The sequence below is a fragment of the Oryx dammah genome, unplaced genomic scaffold (genome assembly GCF_014754425.2).
Source record: "Oryx dammah isolate SB20612 unplaced genomic scaffold, SCBI_Odam_1.1 HiC_scaffold_25, whole genome shotgun sequence".
In the NCBI taxonomy this organism is placed as follows: domain Eukaryota; kingdom Metazoa; phylum Chordata; class Mammalia; order Artiodactyla; family Bovidae; genus Oryx; species Oryx dammah.
In genome coordinates this window covers 94784174-94802674 of record NW_024070209.1, presented here as the reverse complement: position 1 = coordinate 94802674, position 18501 = coordinate 94784174, and the positions used below count along the sequence as shown (strand labels likewise).

The following is an 18501-nucleotide window of genomic DNA, read 5'->3' as shown; positions in this document are numbered from 1 at the left end:
GGGAGAAATATCAATAACCTCAGATATGCAGATGACACCACCCTTATGGCACAAAGTGAAGAGGAGCTAAAGAGCCTCTTGATGAAAGTGAAAGAGGAGAGTGAAAAAGTTTGCTTAAAGCTCAACATTCAGAAAACGAAGATCATGGCATCTGGTCCCATCACTTCATGGGAAATAGGTGGGGAAACAGTGGAAACAGTGTCAGGCTTTTTCTGGGCTCCAAAATCATGGCAGATGATGACTGCAGGCATAAAATTAAAAGACACTTACTCCTTGGAAGAAAAGTTATGACCAACCTAGATAGCATATTCAAAAGCAGAGACATTACTTTGCCGACTATGGTCCGTCTAGTCAAGGCTACGGTTTTTCCTGTGGTCACGTATGGATGTGAGAGTTGGACTGTGAAGAAGGCAGAGTGCCAGAGAATTGATGGTTTTGAACTGTGGTGTTGGAGAAGACTCTTGAGAGTCCCTTGGACTACAAGGAGATCCAACCAGTCCATTCTGAAGGAGATCAACCCTGGGATTTCTTTGGAAGGAATGATGCTAAAGCTGAAACTCCAGTACTTTGGCCACCTGATGCGAAGAGTTGACTCATTGGAAAAGACTTTGATGCTGGGAGGGATTGGGGGCAGGAGGAGAAGGGGACGACAGAGGATGAGATGGCTGGATGGCATCACTGACTCGATGGACTTGAGTCTGAGTGAACTCCGGGAGTTGGTGATGGACAGGGAGGCCTGGCGTGCTGTGATTCATGGGGTTGCAGAGAGTTGGACACGACTGAGCGACTGAATTGAACTGAGCCCAAATCCTTAGTTTCATTCTGAACTTTTCCTTCCCTCACACCCACGTCCACTTCAGAACGTTTTCTTGGTCCTAACTAATATGCCCAGACTCCTACTGCCTTCACTGCCACCGCCGTCTCTCCTCTGAATTGATGCACTAGCCTCATACCTAGGCTTCCTCCTCCTGCCCTTGCTCCCCTGCAGGGTGTGCCTGTCAATCAGATTATGTCACTTACCTACTCTGAAGGCTCCTCATCTCACTAAGGGTAAAGGCTTCATGCTTTTTGCTCTCATGCCTCTCCCCCACCCCCCAAATGCATCTCTGATCTTCTCTTGTGGTCTCCTTATCACAGTTCTCTTCAGCCACACAGACCTTGCTCTTCCTCAGACATACCTGGCAGTCTTCTGCTTAGGATCTTTGTGTTCTGTTCCTCCAACTGTGTTCTTCCGAAGAACACTTTTTGTTTTCCAAGCGTTTAATCAACTGAAGCCTCTTAGAGCTTTCCGTAATTTTGTTGTTCAGTTGCTCAGTTGTGTCCAACTCTTTGTGACCCCATGAACTACAGCGCGCCAGGCTTCCCTGTCCTTCACCATCTTCTGGAGTTGCTCAAAGTGATGTCCATTGAGCCAGTGATGCCATCCAACCATCTTGTCCTTTCTTGTCCCTTTCTCCTCCTGCCTTCAGTTTTTCCCAGCATCAGGGTCTTTTCCAGTGAGTCAGTTCTTTGCATCAGGTGGCCAAAGTATTGAAGCTTCAGCTTCAGCATCAGTCCTTCCAGTGAATATTCAGGGTTGATTTCCTTTAGGATTGACTGATTTGATCTCCTTGCAGTCCAAGGGACTCTCAAGAGTCTTCTCCAACACCATAGTTCGAAAGCATTAATTCTTTGGTGCTCATCCTTCTATATGGTCCAACTCTCACATCTGTACATGACTACTGGAAAAACCATAGTTTTGACTGTATAGACCTTTGTCAGCAATGTGATGTCTCTGCTTTTTAATACATTGTCTAGTTCATTATAGCTTTTCTTTCCAGGAGCAAGGGTCTTTTAATTTCATGGCTACAGTCACCATCTGCAGTGAATTTGGAGCCCAAGAAAATAAAGTCTGCCGCTGTTTCCCCATCTGTTTGCCATGAAGTGATGGGACCGGATGCCATGATCTTTGTTTTTTGAAGATTTGAGTTTTAAACCAGCTTTTTCAGTCTCCTCTTTCACCTTCAACAAGAGACTCTTTAGTTCCCTCTTTGCTTTCTGTCATTAGGATGGTGTTATCTGCATATCTGAGGTTATTGATATTTCTCCCAGCAATCTTGATTCCAGCTTGAGCTTCACCCAGCCTGGCATTTCACATGATGTACTCTGCATATAAGTTAAATAAGCAGGATGACAATATACAGCCTTGATATACTCCTTTCCCAATTTTGAACGAGTCAGTTGTTCATGTCCAGTTTTAACTTTTGCTTCTCAGGAGGTAAATATGGTGATCTGGTATTTCTATCTCTTTAGAATTTTCACCAGTTTGTCAACACAAAGGCTTTAGTGTAGTCAATGAAGCGGAAGTATATGTTTTTCTGGAATTTCCTTGCTTTTTCTGTCATCCAGTGGATGTTGGCAATTTGATTTCTGGTTCCTCTGCCTTTTCTAAATCTGAAAGTTCTAAGTTTATGAACTGTTGATGTCTCACTTGGAGAAATTTGAGCATGACCTTGCTAGCCTGCAAAATGAGTCTATTGGGTGGTAGTGTGAACATTCTTTGGCATAGCCCTTCTTTGGGATTGGAATGAAAACTGACCTTTTTCAGTCTTGTGGCTACTACTAAGTTTTCCATACTTGCTGGCATATTGAGTGCAACAGTTTAACAACATCATCTTTTAGTATTTGAAATAGTTCAGCTGGAATTCTGTCATCTTCACTAGCTTTGTTCATAATGGTGCTTCCTAAGGCCCACTTGACTTCACAATAAGATATTCATGATCTGAGCTACAGTCAGCTCCCAGTCTTGTTTTTGCTGACTGTATAGAGCTTCTCGATCTTTGGCTGCAAAGAATATAATCAATCTGACTTCAGTGTTGACTATCTGGTGATGTCCATCTGTAGAGTTGTCTCTTGTGTTGTTGGAAGAGGGTGTTTGTTATGACCAGTGCATTCTCTTGGCAAAACTGTTAGCCTTTGCCTTGCTTCATTTTGTATTCCAAGGCCAAGCTTGCCTGTTACTCCAGGCATCTCTTGACTTCCTACTTTTTTGCATTCCAGTCCCCTATGATGAAAAGGACATCTATTTGGGGTGTTAGCTCTTGAAGGTCTTATAGGTCTTCATAGAACCATTCAAATTCAGCTTTTTGAATTTGTGGTTGGGGAATAGACTTGGATTACTGTGATATTGAATGGTTTGCCTTGGAAACGAACCAAGATCATTCTGTTGTTTTTGAGAGTGCACCCAAGTACTACATTTCAGACTCTATGAGGGCTACTCCATTTCTTCTAAGAGATTCTTGCCTACAGTAGTATATATAATGATCATCTGAATTAAACTCACCCATTCGTATCCACTTTAGTTCACTTTTTTGTGATTGCCCCAACCCATTCTTGCCTGGAAAATCCCATGGACAGAGGAACCTGGTAGGCTGCAGTCCATGGGGTCACAAGAGTCAGACACGACTGAGCAACTTCACTTTCACTGATTTAAAATTATATGCCTCCCCAGCACTCTATTTACCTATCTTTATTTTTCTCATAATCATAACTGTTAGCTTCTGTTACCATGTGCTATTTTAAGCACTTTACAAATACTAATACATTTAATCCTTGCAACCCAATGTGTTATTTCTGTTAACCCCGTTTTACTGATAAAACCAGGGCAGAAGATGGCTGATTTGGAATTGAAATACATTCTGATTATGAATCTTTGCTTTACTGCTAGCTGTACTCTGCTGTCTTTGCATATGTAGCACTTGTCAACCTCTGTAATATTATATAACTTTATTTATTTTGTTTACTGCAGGTCACTACCTGCTACCTCCACCCCCATCTAAATGTCAGCTCCAGAAAGACAGGATTTTTTTTTTAATCTTTTTTTGGGGGGTTTTTTGTTTGTTTTTTCTTACTGCAATACTCCTAGCACCTACAACAGTATCTAGTTTGTAGGTTCAATGAGTATCTATTGAGGAAAAGAGATCTTTGAAAAGATACTATGTACTATTTTAAAGTTGTAAAGTTGAGTTCACCAATAAGCTCTTTTAAACTTTTATAATCTATACAATTCTAGAGCAGTGTAAAATGTCAGAAATACCCAATTTATTCTATAACAGGCCAGAAGACATTTATATGACCTTGAGCAACTGAACAGCAGCAAATACATCTACTAATAGAATAATCTGCCAAAAGAGTTTATCTGAAAAAGGAGATTACATATATGAAAATCAGTCAATACTGTATTCCCTGTTACCTTTTACCCATTTTTCTGTTGAAACAGTGGTCTTTTTCTTACGGATTTGGAAAAGCTCTTTCTATATTAAGGAGATTAATCCTTTGCAAAGTGAGTTGCAGATATTTTCCCCAGTTCATCTTCTGGCTTTTGCTTTAGTTTATGCTGTATTTTACAATTCACAAGCCTTTGGTTTTTGTAATGGGTTTGTCAGTCTTAATTACAACCATCAGGAAGATATTCTAGATTAGAGAAGTTACCCTTATTTTCTTAAATTTTCTTTCAGCACTGTTGCTATTTAATTTTTTACATTTAAATTGATTATATTAGAAATTCATCCTAGATTTTGGTATGAAGTATGGAGTTTTCTAGATAGATATCAGTTTTTCCTGCCAGTCCCAAACCATCATCCTTATCATACATCCTTAAGTCTCATCTATTTCGGGGTCTAATTCTGAACTCTTCATTTTCTTCCATTGGTTTTTCTGCCTCCTTTTATGCTAAGGCACTTATTTTTAATTACTGAGGCTTTAAAGTATGTTTTAATATCTGATAAGTCTAGTTTCCCCCCTTTACTCTTTTTAGCTTTATTTTTATTTATTTTTTGACCACATCACATTGGATATGGGATCTTAGTTCCTCAGCCAGGGATTGATCTTGTGTCCCCAGCAATGGAAGCACATTATTCAGGAATTCTTAACCACTGGACTGCCAAGCAAGTCCCCCTGCTCTTCTTTTTCAGAATTTTCCTGGCTAATGTGTCTTATCCAAATGCACTTTCTAATTTCTTTGAATTGCAGGGGGAAAAAAAATCTGTGGCCATTTTTGTTAAGGTTGATTTAAATTTTAATAAATTAGTATAATATCTTTAGAATGGTTTTGCCTCTAAGAACATAGTATGTCTTTCTGTTTGTTCAAGTCTTCATGTTTATCATTCAAAAGTAGTTTTTTAGTTGTTTTGGTGTTTTTTCACTTCTTAAGTTTACTCCTAGGAGTTTTATCTCTCTGTTGTTTTACCACACAGTTTATGATTTTACTTCTCATGTAGCTCTGCCTTTATGGAAAGGACAGTATTAATCATGCAGGAGTAGTGAGTGTCAGTTTAATTCTTACCATAAATTAACACATTGACCTTCTGGTTTTATGCATCATTCTGTACGATCTATTAACATGATTCACAGCGAGAGATGAATCCAGCCTTCACATACCTGTAAGTCAGGTTTTATAGCCTGTGAGGCTGAGAGCCAGATCCTAGATCTTGGCAAATCTACCCTTGTAAATCCTAGGTGTGCTGCTCAATGGAGTGACCCCTTAAACAGCCAGGTGACCTCTCCCTGTAACACTGCAACCATGTGTGTGCCTTTACTTTAAAAACCAATAGTTCACTTAATAAATGTCACCATTTTAAGAAAGCCTATTATGCATGTTAGTTATACTTGAATGACAGCCTCTTCAGCCTTTACTGATATTTCTGCATCTACTTACGAGTAAAAGAACCTGATCTATACACTAGTGATATGCTTCGGAAAATTACTGAGTAACTGTCATTGGTCAAATCTTTAATGAAAGTTTTAAATTCTTGTATATTACAGAATTTCACAAACTTATTTGGACAGCCACTAGTCTGCTTGCTTTCTCCTACAGCCTATCCAAAAGCTTTACAAGGTATGTTCTTTCATTCCCTGTTATATCCATAGGTCACAAATCAACTTACGTCTTCATTCTGAATAATACTGGTCTGATCTTTGTCTCCCCCGTCTGTAGTGGTCAGTTTTAGGTGTATAGTGTTCAATGTGGCAAGTATCAGTCTGAAATAAACCCCGAAGTCTTGCCAACAGTCAGACTTCCTGAATGGGCTACAGTTAGGCCTTGAGATAGGTCTAAAAGAAATGATAAAACGTCCTTGAGAAGAGAGTGGTTTTGGTTCCCTTGCTATTGGGGAACTTAAGATTTGTGAATATTAAAATTCATTTTGTAGGTGTGCTTGTCTTCATCCACATAGATTTCTTCTATGTCTGGCTCTATATTTTAAGTATCTTTTAAGACCATGAGAAATCTGGTCTAGGACACCTCTTAATCCATGCCCAAGAATTAGGATAACCTAGCTGGCACAACTTAAAAGGTTTCTTTTATTCACAGTTTTATATCACTGTATTTTTAACATAAAAAAACCTCTTCTCAGTGTGCCAGAGAGACAGGTCAATGTTGTGCGGTTTCTCAAGTGGCTGAGAAATGAAAATTTTTTTGTGTTGAATAATTTGTCCTCAGTAAGCAACACACAAAATCTGATTCTAACGCCTAGTCATTAAACTAGGTAAAATACTAAACAAACCTTACTCCTGTTTTAGCAGTACTTGTCACTGTTTCACTATCTTCCTAACCGTGAACAGTGCTGGTGTCTCTGTGGGGGATGGCATTTTACTGCTACTTCCCAGCCAGAAGTCCTGTCTGCTGATATAGTTTGACACAGGAGGTGATGGTCAGCATTTGAATGCCCGAGAGAAGCTGGAGACTTTTCACCGTTGTTTTAAGGTAAGTTCTGCTATTTAACAGGGAAAAACATGTAGAAACACTAAGTTCATGTATCTAGAAGACAAATCACTAAGGGATAGAACTTACCTTCAAACAACGGTAAAACTCTCCCGCTTTGAGGACTTGGTTAACCTGTTTCTTACCATTTCTGAAGAAATGTAAACCCCTTCCAATGGCGAGTACTTTTTGCTGTCAGTTTTTTCCTATCATGAAACAGCTTTATTTTAAATTGCATGAACAAATGGGTTAATACCATGATTATTTAATCAGAAAGGTTTTATTGTGAAGAGGGTAAAAACACAGATTCTAGAGGCAAATTGATCATATTTGAATCCCAACTCTGCCCCCTACGAACTGTGTGACCTTGGGAAGTTCCTCAGGCATTCTGTGCCTCAGTTTCTTTCCTAATAAATGGAGATAATAATAGTACCTACCTCCTTAAAGAATTCTGAGTACACAGTAAGTATTCAATATGTGTTAACTATTGTCGTTATTATAATGTGCTTAATTTAAATATATGCCCTTAATGTGTCTTAGTCCAGAATCCTATCTTTTGTGCTATGAAAGTGGATGAAATGATGTCTCAAGTGGAGTTGAAGGATGCATAAAATTAGACAGGTAGATAGGAGTGACATATGGTTGAAGAAGAGTGTTCTAGCAAAGAAATAGCATGTGAGCATGTGAATAATGAATTGGAAAGGAGGTTTGATGAAAATGGGGAGATGATGGTGGCCAGATTAAAGACAATGGCTTATTAGCTGCCTCCAGAAGATAATCGTTCCAGAGAACCAAGAGAACTTGGTGATAGACAGGATGAGGGAATCAAGGAGAGGAGGGAAGCATGGACTTCCAGGTTTCTGGCTTAGGTGATTGTAGCAATGATGATCCTGGATAAGATTTGTAAGAGAACAAATAGGGGGAAAGAATCTGCTTCCAAGTCTCAAGTTTAACGTGTTGAGTTTGAGGTTACCTTTGAGAGTTAGGTTAAATGTCATAATCGGGGGCTACTGAGTCCAGTAGAAATATAAGAATCACACGTATGATTTTAAGTTTTCTAGTAGCTACTAGAAATGCCTAGTCTTTAGAGACAAACAGGTGAAATTAAGGTTAACGATAAATCTTTTTGTACTGAGGCTTTGAGATCCCATGTATATTTTACACTTCACAGTGTGTGTCAGTTTGGACACTCTTTTGAAGTGCCTGGTGGCTGCTGTGGAACAGTGCCATTCTAGACCTAAGGAGCTCAGTTAGGCTGCAGCTAGAGAACTCTGAATTAGTAGGCACATAAGTGATAACCAAAGTCACGTGCATAGGGGACATCAACAATGTGGAGAGAGAAAATACTGATGTTTATGGGGTAGGTAAAGAAAGAACAACTAACAAAGGAGAATGAAGGTGACTGGCAGCTCTCGTGCTCCTCAGAGGGTTCCATCAGGAACTGCCCATGATCCAGCACTTGCCATATTTGCATGGAGGTTGTTAGCTGGAGGGGAAAAAGCAAAGGAATATGTTTATTTTCCATTTCTCTTAAGTTGATGAGGCTCTATCTTAAGTTTGTTCAGCAGAAAGCAATATACCTGGGTTTTGCTTTTGTAGTTCTAAGCCAAATCTACCTGGCTTAATTATAATTTAATGATATTCATATATATATTATGAATGTTATATATAACATTATTAATGTTAACATGACGATAATTAACATTAATTTTATACATATATGTTAAAATGTTCCTCAAATGCCTCTCTTTTGTGAAACTGTTTTCTATATATTTAACATGTTTGTTATTACAGATCAGTCTCAACGAGGTAGCCTGTTCACTCTCTTTTTGAACAATCCTCTAATGGCCTTCCTATTTGTCTCTGGACTGTCAAGCATGCGTAGAGGCCTATGGGAAAAGTGTCAAGAATATCTTCGAAAAATCAACCGCGACATTGCCCAGCTACTGACCCATTCACGTTCAATAGGTACCCTACTACTATAACTGCACACTTAACAAAATGTACTATCCTGGTTTAAAATTGTTTAAATTGTTTGATGTAATGGTATTTGTTGAAGGTAGGAAAGTTGAGAAAGTTTTCCTGAACATGTCTTCCCTTTTGAAATGTATTTTCCACTTAAGTATCCTTTTACTATCACTTTTCTCCTCTTTGCAGATCAGGCATTTCTCCAGTTTTTTGGAGATGAATTTCTTCGCTTGCTTCTCACAAGATTTATCTTTTGTTCAGCCACCATGAGGATGCACAAGATTTTTCGGGTAGGCAAACAAGATCAATCTTGCCATTTTTAGAGTTATGGGCGGGAGGTGGGCTCGGGCAGACCCTGAGCTGGAGAATGCAGTAGTGGTGGGGTGAGCGGGGAAGACGACTTTAATTATATACTGACTGAAAGCGGGTGTTACCGCTTTCCACCGGGAGGGAGACCTCGGCACGGAAGAAACTCCAGGAAGATGAGAGTGGGGAGCTATTCCTTTATAAATCTCATCTTCAGATACTTGCAAAATAGATCACGGATTCAGTTGTGGCTTTATGAGCAAGTGAATATGCGGATAGAGGGCTGTATCATTGGTTTTGATGAGTATATGAACCTTGTATTAGATGATGCAGAAGAGATTCATTCTAAAACAAAGTCAAGAAAACAACTGGGTCCGATCATGCTAAAAGGAGATAACATTACTCTGCTCCAAAGTGTCTCCAACTAGAAGTGACAGATGAAGTGAGAAATTGTTTGGCAATACCAAACAATTGGGTTTTTTAGCTGTCCTTTGTTAGAGATGTAGTTCTAAAACGTGTATTCATATTGTTCTGCTCACCCTTATGTTATTACCAGATGACAATAAATGCTGTGGGACTGTTTGTATCAAAAAAAAAAAAGATCAATCTTGCCATTTTAGGTGTTTAAGAATCATGTTTTACCTGCATTAAGTAAACTTTGAATAGATCCAAAATAATATTCATACATTAATATGTAAGGTATGAAGATGAACAGTATCAGGCACATCTGAGTATCTACCAGTCAGTTTAAGAAGCAGAAAGTTTTCGTTACTTTTGAGGCCCCTCAACGGGCCTTCATGATCTTATCTCCCTCTCAAATGAAGCTAAAACCCTGAATTTTGTAATTGTCATTATAGTTTTGTCACATGTCACTCATTATCTTCTGATAATGGCCCTTTGGGTTGTGTCTGGTTTGTTATTGTTAAAAATGACGCCACTGTGAAATCTTCCATCAGTTACCTGGCACACATATAGATTTTCTCTGGGGAACGTACCTAGGAGTGGATTACAGGGTCAGACAGTACAGGTGTATTCAGCCTTACTAGTTAAAGGCCGGGCTGTACAGTCCACGCTTGCACTAGCCATGTGTAAGAGTTGCTGTTTCCAGTAGTCATGTATGGACATGAGAGTTGAGCTGTACAGAAGGCTGAGCGCTGAAGAATCGATGCTTTCGAACTGTGGTGCTGGAGAAGGCTTTGAGAGTCCCTTGAACTGCAGGGAGATCCTACCAGTCAATCCTAAAGGAAATCAACCCTGAATATTCATTGGAAAGACTAATGCTGAAGCTTAAGCTCCAAAACTGGCCACCTGATACGAAGAGCCAACTCATTGGAAAAGACCTTGATGCTGGGAAAGATTGAAGGCAAAAGGAGAAGGGGACGAAAGAGGAAGAGATGGTTGAATGGCATCACCAATTCAATGGACATGAGTTTGAGCAAGCTCCAGGAGATGGGGAAGGACAGGGAAGCCTGGTGTTCTGCAGTCCCTGGGATTGCAAAGACTCAGACACGACTGAGCAACTAAATAACAGCAATCCTTGCCAACACCTGTTGCTGTTATTCCTTATGTTTCATGTGAATCTGGTGGGTGTTAAGTAGTAGGTCCTTGTGGTTCCAAGTGTCATTTCTGGAATGACTATTGAAGTGGAACAACTTTTCATATGTGTTCTTTATGAAGAGTGTGTACGAGATTTTGGTCTGTTTTGCTCTAAGTAGTTTGGTTTCTGTGTAGTCATGTAGCTATTAACATGTAACATTTATCAATCTCTTTTTTCAGTCATCAGTTAATCTCAGGTTTTGATGCATTTTGAAGTAAACTGGGACTTTACCCCTCAAAACTTCATCATACAAATAAATAACTGGATTTTATAGTTATGTATTTATTTTTTTACTTCTTTTTTTTAATGTAAACTTTACATTTAATGAAATACACAGAACTAAAGTATACCATTAGGTGAGTTTTAACAAACAGATATATCTTGGGACTTCAATAAAAATAAATAAATTTTTAAAAATATATACACTTTTGTAACTCAAACCTCAGTCAAGTTTTACAACAGCATCATTCCAGAAAACTTGCTCCATATCCCTTTCTAGTTAGCCTGCTACCCATTATCCCAGAGGCAATGCTGTTTTTTTAATTTTCATTTCAGATTAGTGTCAGCTATTTACACAGTGTACTTGAATTACACTGTGTAAACCTTCTTTGATCAAGTGTATTCTTAAGATTCATCTGTGTTGTTTCATGCAGAAGTAACTCATTCTTTTGAGTAGTTCCATTTTCTGAATATGTCACAGTTTATTTAAGCCTCCTCTTTTTGATGAATACTGGGGCAGATATAAACTTTTGACTTTTATAGATAAAGAGGCCATGAACATTCCCAAAGAAATCTTGTTTTTCCAAAGACTTCTGTTTTGAATTTTCTTGGCCATAGGATATGTATGTCTTTAGTTTTATAAGAAACTGCCAGACCTTTTCCTCAAACTAGCTGTACCATTTTCTTTTCCCAGCAACTGCATATGAAAGTTGCTTTGTACCCTTGCCAACACATGATGTTGTCAGCCTTAAATTTTTTTTAATTTATTTATTTTTAACTGAAGGATGATTGCTCTACAGTATTGTGTTGGTTTTTACCAAACATCAACATGAATCAGCAGTAGGTTTACTCATGTCCCCTGCCACTTGACCATCCCTCCCAATCCCACCCCTCTAGGTTGTTACCCAGCCGGGTTTGAGAACCCTGAGTCATACAGCAAATTCCCATTGGCTATCTGTTTTGCATATGGTAATGTATGTTTCCGTGTTACTCTCTGTACATCCCCACCCTCTCCTTCCTCCCCAACCCAGAATTGTCCATAAATCTGTACTCTATGTCTGTGTCTCCTTTCATTCAGTCGCTCAGTCTTGTCCGACTCTGCGACCCCATGAACCGCAGCACACCAGGCCTCCCTGTCCATCACCAATTCCCAGAGTCTACCCAAACCCATGTCCATCGAGTCAGTGATGCCATCCAACCATCTCATCCTCTGTCATCCCCTTCTCCTCCTGCCCTCAATCTTTCCCAGCATCAGGGTCTTTTCAAATGAGTCAGCTCTTCGCATCAGGTGGCCAAAGAATTGGAGTTTCAGCTTCAACATCAGTGCTTCCAATGAACACCCAGGACTGATCTCCTTTAGGATTGACTGGTTGGATCTCCTTGTAGTCCAAGGGACTCTCAAAAGTCTTCTCCAACACCACAGTTCAGACGCATCAATTCTTTGGTGCTCAGCTTTCTTTATAATCCAATTCTCACAGCCATACATGACCACTGGAAAAACCATAGCCTTGACTAGATGGACCTTTGTTGGCAAAGTAATGTCTCTGCTTTTTAATATGCTGTCTAGGTTGGTCATAACTTTTCTTCCAAGGAGTAAGTGCCTTTTAATTTCATGGCTGCAGTCACCATCTGCAGTGATTTTGGAGCCCAGAAAGATAAAGTCAGCCACTGTTTCCACTGTTTCCCCATCTATCTGCCATGATGGGACCGGATGCCATGATTTTCGTTTTCTGAATGTTGAGCTTTAAGCCAACTTTTTCACTCTTCTCTTTCACTTTCATCAAGAGGCTTTTTAGTTCCTCTTCACTTTCTGCCGTAAGGGTGGTGTCATCTGCATATCTGAGGTTATTGATATTTTTCCCAGCAGTCTTGATTCCAGCTGTGCTTCCTCCAGCTCAGCTTTTTTCATGATGTACTCTGCTTATAAGTTAAATAAGCAGGGTGTCTCCTTTGCTGCTCTGCAAATAGGTTCATCAGTACCATCTTTGTAGATTCCATATATATGCATTAGTATATGATATTTGTTTTTCTCTTTCTGGTTGGTCTTAAATTTTAACCAGTTTGGTGGATTTATAGTGGTATCTCAGTGTAGTTTGAACTTGCGTTTCACTGATGAATGAGGCTATTGGACATCTTCTCAGGTGCTTATTAGTTATATTTTATCCTATCCTGTGGTATGCCTTTTTGTTTTCTTAACAGTGGCTTTTGAAGACCAAACTCTTAAAATTCTGATGAAATTTGAACTGATTTTTTTTTTTCCCTTTTGTGGTGTGTTTTATCTGAGAAATCTCTGCTTAGCTCCAAGTCACAAAGATTTTTCTCCTATGTTTTCTCGGAGTTTTATAGTCTTAGCTTTTATATTTAGTTCTGAGTTAACTTTTGTTTACAGTGTGAAGTAAGGGTTAAAATTGTTTTTCAGTATGTATGTAGAGTTGTTCTAGTGTCCTTTGTTGAAAAGATTATCCATTTTTCATTGAGATAATTTTGTTGTTTTTTGAAAATCATTCAACCATGTATGTATAGCGTTATTTCTAGATTCTAAATTCTGTTCCATTGACCACTAGCATTTTTTTCTCCAGTATACTACTTCCTTGATAATTGCAGCTTTACAGTAAATGCTGAAATCCTTATAATCTAAGGCCCTGCTACCACCAAAACGTCTTAAGTGTTTTAATAGTTCTAGATCCTTTGCATATCTATGTGAATTTTAGCATCAGGTTTACATTTTGATTGAGATTGCATTTATTCTATGTAATCAATCTGTGGAGAGTTGTATTTTAATAATATTAAGTCTTCCAGTTAGTAAATATGGTATATCTCCCTATTTATCTAGGTCTTCTTTAGTTTCTCAGCAATATTTTGTGAGTCTTATATAGGTCTTATATATGTTTCATTAAATTTATTCTGAAGTATTTTAAGTTTGGGGATGACTTGTAAGTAGAATTATATATTTTATTTCACTTTCCAATTTTTGTTGCTAAGACATAGACATACTGATGTCTTGTAAATTAACCTTGTATCCTGCGTCTTGCTAAATTGAAGTATTAATGTATTTCTTAAGATTTTTCTATGTACATGATCATGTCATCTTCAGACAAAAGCAGTTTTACTTCTTCCTTTCCAATCTGTTTGTGTTTTATTTTATATATACGTGTGCTTTATTTCAGTGTTACAGCAAAATGGTTAATAGAAGTAATGAGAATGATTAGCTTTGTATTGTTCTTGATTTTAAGAGAAGATTAATCATATACCCTGAATTATAATGTTAATTGTTAGTTTTTCATAGATATCCTTTTTCGGATTTACTGTTGTTGTTTAGTCGCTAAGTCATGTCTGACTCTTTGCAACCCCATGGACTGCAACACGCCAGGCTTCCCTGTTCTACAGTGTCTCCCAGAGTTTGCTCAAACTCATGTCCATTGAGTCGGTGATGCCATCCAACCATCTCATCCTCTGTTGTCCCCTTCTCTTCCCACCTTCATTCTTACCCAGCATCAGGGTCTTTTCCAGTGAGTCAGCTCTTTGGATCAGGTAGCCAAAGTATTGGAGCTTCAGCTTCAGGATCAGTCCTTCAAATGAATATTCAGGGTTGATTTCCTTTAGTATCGACAGGTTTTATTTCTTTGCTGTCCAAGGGACTCTCAAGAGTCTTCTCCTGCTGCTGCTGCTGCTAAGTTGCTCCAGTCGTGTCCGACTCTGTGTGATCCCATAGACGGCAGCCCACCAGGCTCCCCCGTGCCTGGAATTCTCCAGGCAAGGACAATGGAGTGGGTTGCCATTTCCTTCTCCAACGCAGGAAAGTGAAAAGTGAAAGTGAAGTCGCTCAGTTGTGTCCGACTCTTAGCGACCCCATAGACTGCAGCCTACCAGGCTCCTCTGTCCATGGGATTTTCCAGGCAAGAGTACTGGAGTGGGTTTTGACTGCCTTCTCTGAAGAGTCTTCTCCAGCACAATTCAAAAACATCATTTCTTCGATGCTCAGCCTTCTTTATGGTTCAACTCTCACATCCATATACAACTACTGGAAAAACCATAGTTTTGACCATATGGACCTCTGTTTGCAAAGTGATGTCTCTGGTTTTTAATATACTGTCTAGGTTTGTCATAGCTTACTTAAAGGAACAAGTGTCTTTTAGTTACATGGCTGCAGTCACCATCTGCAGTGATTTTGAGGCCTGAGAAAATCTGTCACTCTTTCCACTTCTGTTCCTATTGCTGAGAGTTTTTTTGTTTTTTTTTACCAGGAATGGGTATGAAAGGTTGTCAGATACTTTTTTCTGCATTACTCTGATATATATTAATTCTGTTAACATAGTGAATAGCATTGATTGATTTTCTAACAGTAATCAACATTGTGTATTTGAGCTAAACATATTTTGTGGTCATGTATTATCCTTTTGCATTGCTGGATTCAATTCAGTAATACTTCATTGTGGATTTTTGTGTCTGTTTTTATGAATAATTATGGTATTTATTTTTCTTTTCCTGTGATGTCTTAATGTGATTTTGTTATCAAGGTAGTGCTGACTTCATAAATTCACTTCGGATGTGTTTGATTCTCTTGTCTTTCTTAAAGAGTTTGTGACTGACATTATTTCTTCCTTGAACGATTGATAGAATTCATCAGTAAAACCATCTGGATCTGGAGTTTTCTTTTGGGGGATGTTTTAAATTATGAATTCAATTTCAAAGACTATTCATGTTTTCTCTTTTCTTCATAGTCAATTTTAATCTCTTGTGTCTTACAAGTCATTTTTCTGGTTTATTGCCAAAAAGTTTTTGGTAATATTTTATTATCTTTTTAGTTTCTCTAGTGATCTTTCATGCCTTGTATTGGTAATGTTTCTTGTTTCTTTTTTCTTTTCCAGTCTAGCTAAAGGATTTTTATTTTAATGATCTTTGCAAATAAAGAGCTTTGCTTTCATTGATTTTTTTTTTACTGCTGTTTGTCTCTTTTCTGTTTAATTTATTTCTATTAATACTTTATAAGTTTTCTTTTTGATTACTTCGATTTTAATTTGCTCTTTTAATTTCTGTGTTTTAAAACTTAGATCTAAAACCTTTTTTCTCTTTTAATGCAAGCGCCTACTCTTTTTTTGTGGGGGGAGGGCTGCACAGCATGTGCAGTCTTAGTTCCCTGACCAGGTATGAAACCCACGGCCCCTGCATTGGAAGCAGAATCTTAACCTGTGGACTGCCAGTGAAGTCCCCAATCACCTCCCTAGGGATACTTGAAATGAATATATATGCTGCTACTGTTGTATGAGGAGTTCCATAAATATTTATTAGATCACAGTGGTTTATGTTATTCTAGTTATTTATATCCTTACTGATTTTCTGAATCATTGTTCTGTTATTGCAACGTACAATGTGTATTTTCCTCTGGCTATTTTTAAGGTTTTATATTAGTCTCCTACAGTTTGATTATGATGTACTACCTGGATACGCATTTCTTTGTTGTTTTCTTCCTGCTTGGGGTTTGTTTAGCATCTTGAAGCTGTCTAAATATCAATCTATTTAAGATGTTTGGAATATTTTCAGCCATAATTTATTCAAACGTTTTTTCTTCACTCCTCTGTTTCTCTCTTTCTGGGACATCAGTCACATACATGTCAAATGACCTAATATTGTCCTTCAGGTCCTGATTTTCACTTTAGTTTTTCTTTTTTAAAGTGAAAGGTTTATTTAGATTCTTTTCATTTTTTAAAAAATGTCTATTTTCTGTCTAAGTTACTGCTGCTGTCTTCAACTTTACTGATGCTTTCTTCTGCAGTAACTAATATGCTTTTAATCCTCTAACCCTTGAGTTTTTCATTTCAGGGATTATATTTTTCTCATCTGTAGTTCTTTGTGTTCTTACAATATTTTCCATTTTTCTCTTTCCCATATTTATCTTTTCTTTTGTTCTCTAAATGAATGGGAATAGCTAAAGTTTTTACCTACTAATACTATGTTCTCTATCATTTATAGGTTTGTTTTTATCATTTTTTTAGTCAGGAGTCTCATTTATAATTCTTTGTATGTTTAGTAATTTTTGTTAGACTGTGAGCACTGTAAGTTTTCTAATGTTGAATTCTGGATTTTGTTGTTTTTCTTTAAAGAGTATTGGGCTTTGGTTCTGGCAAGAGTTAAATTACTTGCACATTTATTTGATGTTTCCATGGCTTGTTTTTAAGCTTTTTAAGGGGAACTGTAGTAAAGTGATGTTTAGCATACAGGTGCAGGCTTATTTCAGCCTATTATTTTTCTGCATTCTCTTTCATATATCCCTGTTTCAATACATATTCTCCACTCTAGAGGTGTGTGGTCAGAATTTAGATGTGTCTGAGCCGTGTGCAAGCTGGGAGAATTGTTCAGAGTACAGTAACTCCCTACCAGTTCCTGGTTTTATTGTTTTCTTATTTTTTGTTTTTTTAGGAATTTTGAACTTTTCATTATTGTTACTCCTCATAGTATTTAGTGTGGTAAAATGAAAATTTGGTCTCTGTAATATGTAATTACTGATGGCTACCGATAGAAGAGAAATATAAATGACATTAGAATATATGGACTGTCATATTAGATGTATAGAAAAGTAGTTATTCAGTTTTTCAGTAAATTTTAAATGTTTGACAAAATTGTAGTCTATAGAAAGTACCAAATGAAGATGAATTTTCAAGTGAGAATCACTTGATTCTTGAAATTATTTCCTTTTGCTTCCATGTAATTACAAAAACTACGTTGGTCCTTTTCTGTCCTTTTTTTTTTTTCCCATGATCTTTCATCTCTCTTTCCAGGGACTCTTTTTTTTTCACTCTCTTTGCTAATATGCTCAGAAATCCCAGCCATTTTCATAGCTTTAATATTTATCTTTATACAGATTATATCGGTGTATTTATAATTTATGTGCATATGGAATAATATATATGCATATAGAATAGTATATAAAATAGTATGACACACTGCTCAAACCTGTCTTCTGAGATACAGCCCTGAATTTTCAAATTCTGGTTGACGGGTAGTTCTCTTTATATGGCCCATTATCTTAAATAAAATATACCTAAAACCTGAAAGTTATATACTATCCCCAAAATATCTCCTCCTTTACATCTCTTTCTCTCTGAGTAACTCTCAACTCTTCTTTTGAGCCATCCTTTCTTGAAATCTTTGTCATTTTTGACTCCTCCTTCTCCTACAATTAAAATGCAGAGGTCCATTAATTTGACCTTTTCAAGCTTTCTCATGTCTTTTCTCTCATTCAGGTTTCCACTGTAACATTCAGTTATTTATTCATTAAATAAATACTTGTTTAAATTCTATATATGCTAGCATTTCTGCCCCCCAACAAGTAGGAATTATGTGGTTTCCATAATATAACATAGAAATGATAGGTCCCATTAAATACTTGTGAAATAACTCGCTAAATGAAAATATTTGGTTGAACCATAAGAAATTATTGTTTTTCTAGGGTCAAAATGGTCCAGTGTCAACAATTTTGTATACTCAACAAAAATATTTCTGATATGAAGGAGAAAAATACATATTAAGTTACTCCTTAAATAGTAACTTAATGACAAGTTCAAGTATGTTAACAGTTCAAGTACAAGTTCAAGTATGTTAACACTAATATTAACATGTGTACAGTAATATTAATGTGTATAATTAATGTTAACAGTAATATTAATGTGTAAAA

At 37.4% G+C, this 18501-nt stretch overlaps 1 protein-coding gene across 1 annotated transcript in view; it reads left to right on the top strand.

The window, feature by feature from the left end:
- The window catches only part of SCAI (suppressor of cancer cell invasion), a 120466-nt gene that overhangs the window by 92654 nt on the left and 9311 nt on the right, over window positions 1-18501 (top strand). The window contains exons 15-17 of the mRNA XM_040225113.1: window positions 5803-5875; window positions 8534-8707; window positions 8897-8997. Coding sequence (XP_040081047.1) covers window positions 5803-5875; window positions 8534-8707; window positions 8897-8997 — 348 coding nt within the window. The remainder of the gene's footprint in view (window positions 1-5802; window positions 5876-8533; window positions 8708-8896; window positions 8998-18501) is intronic.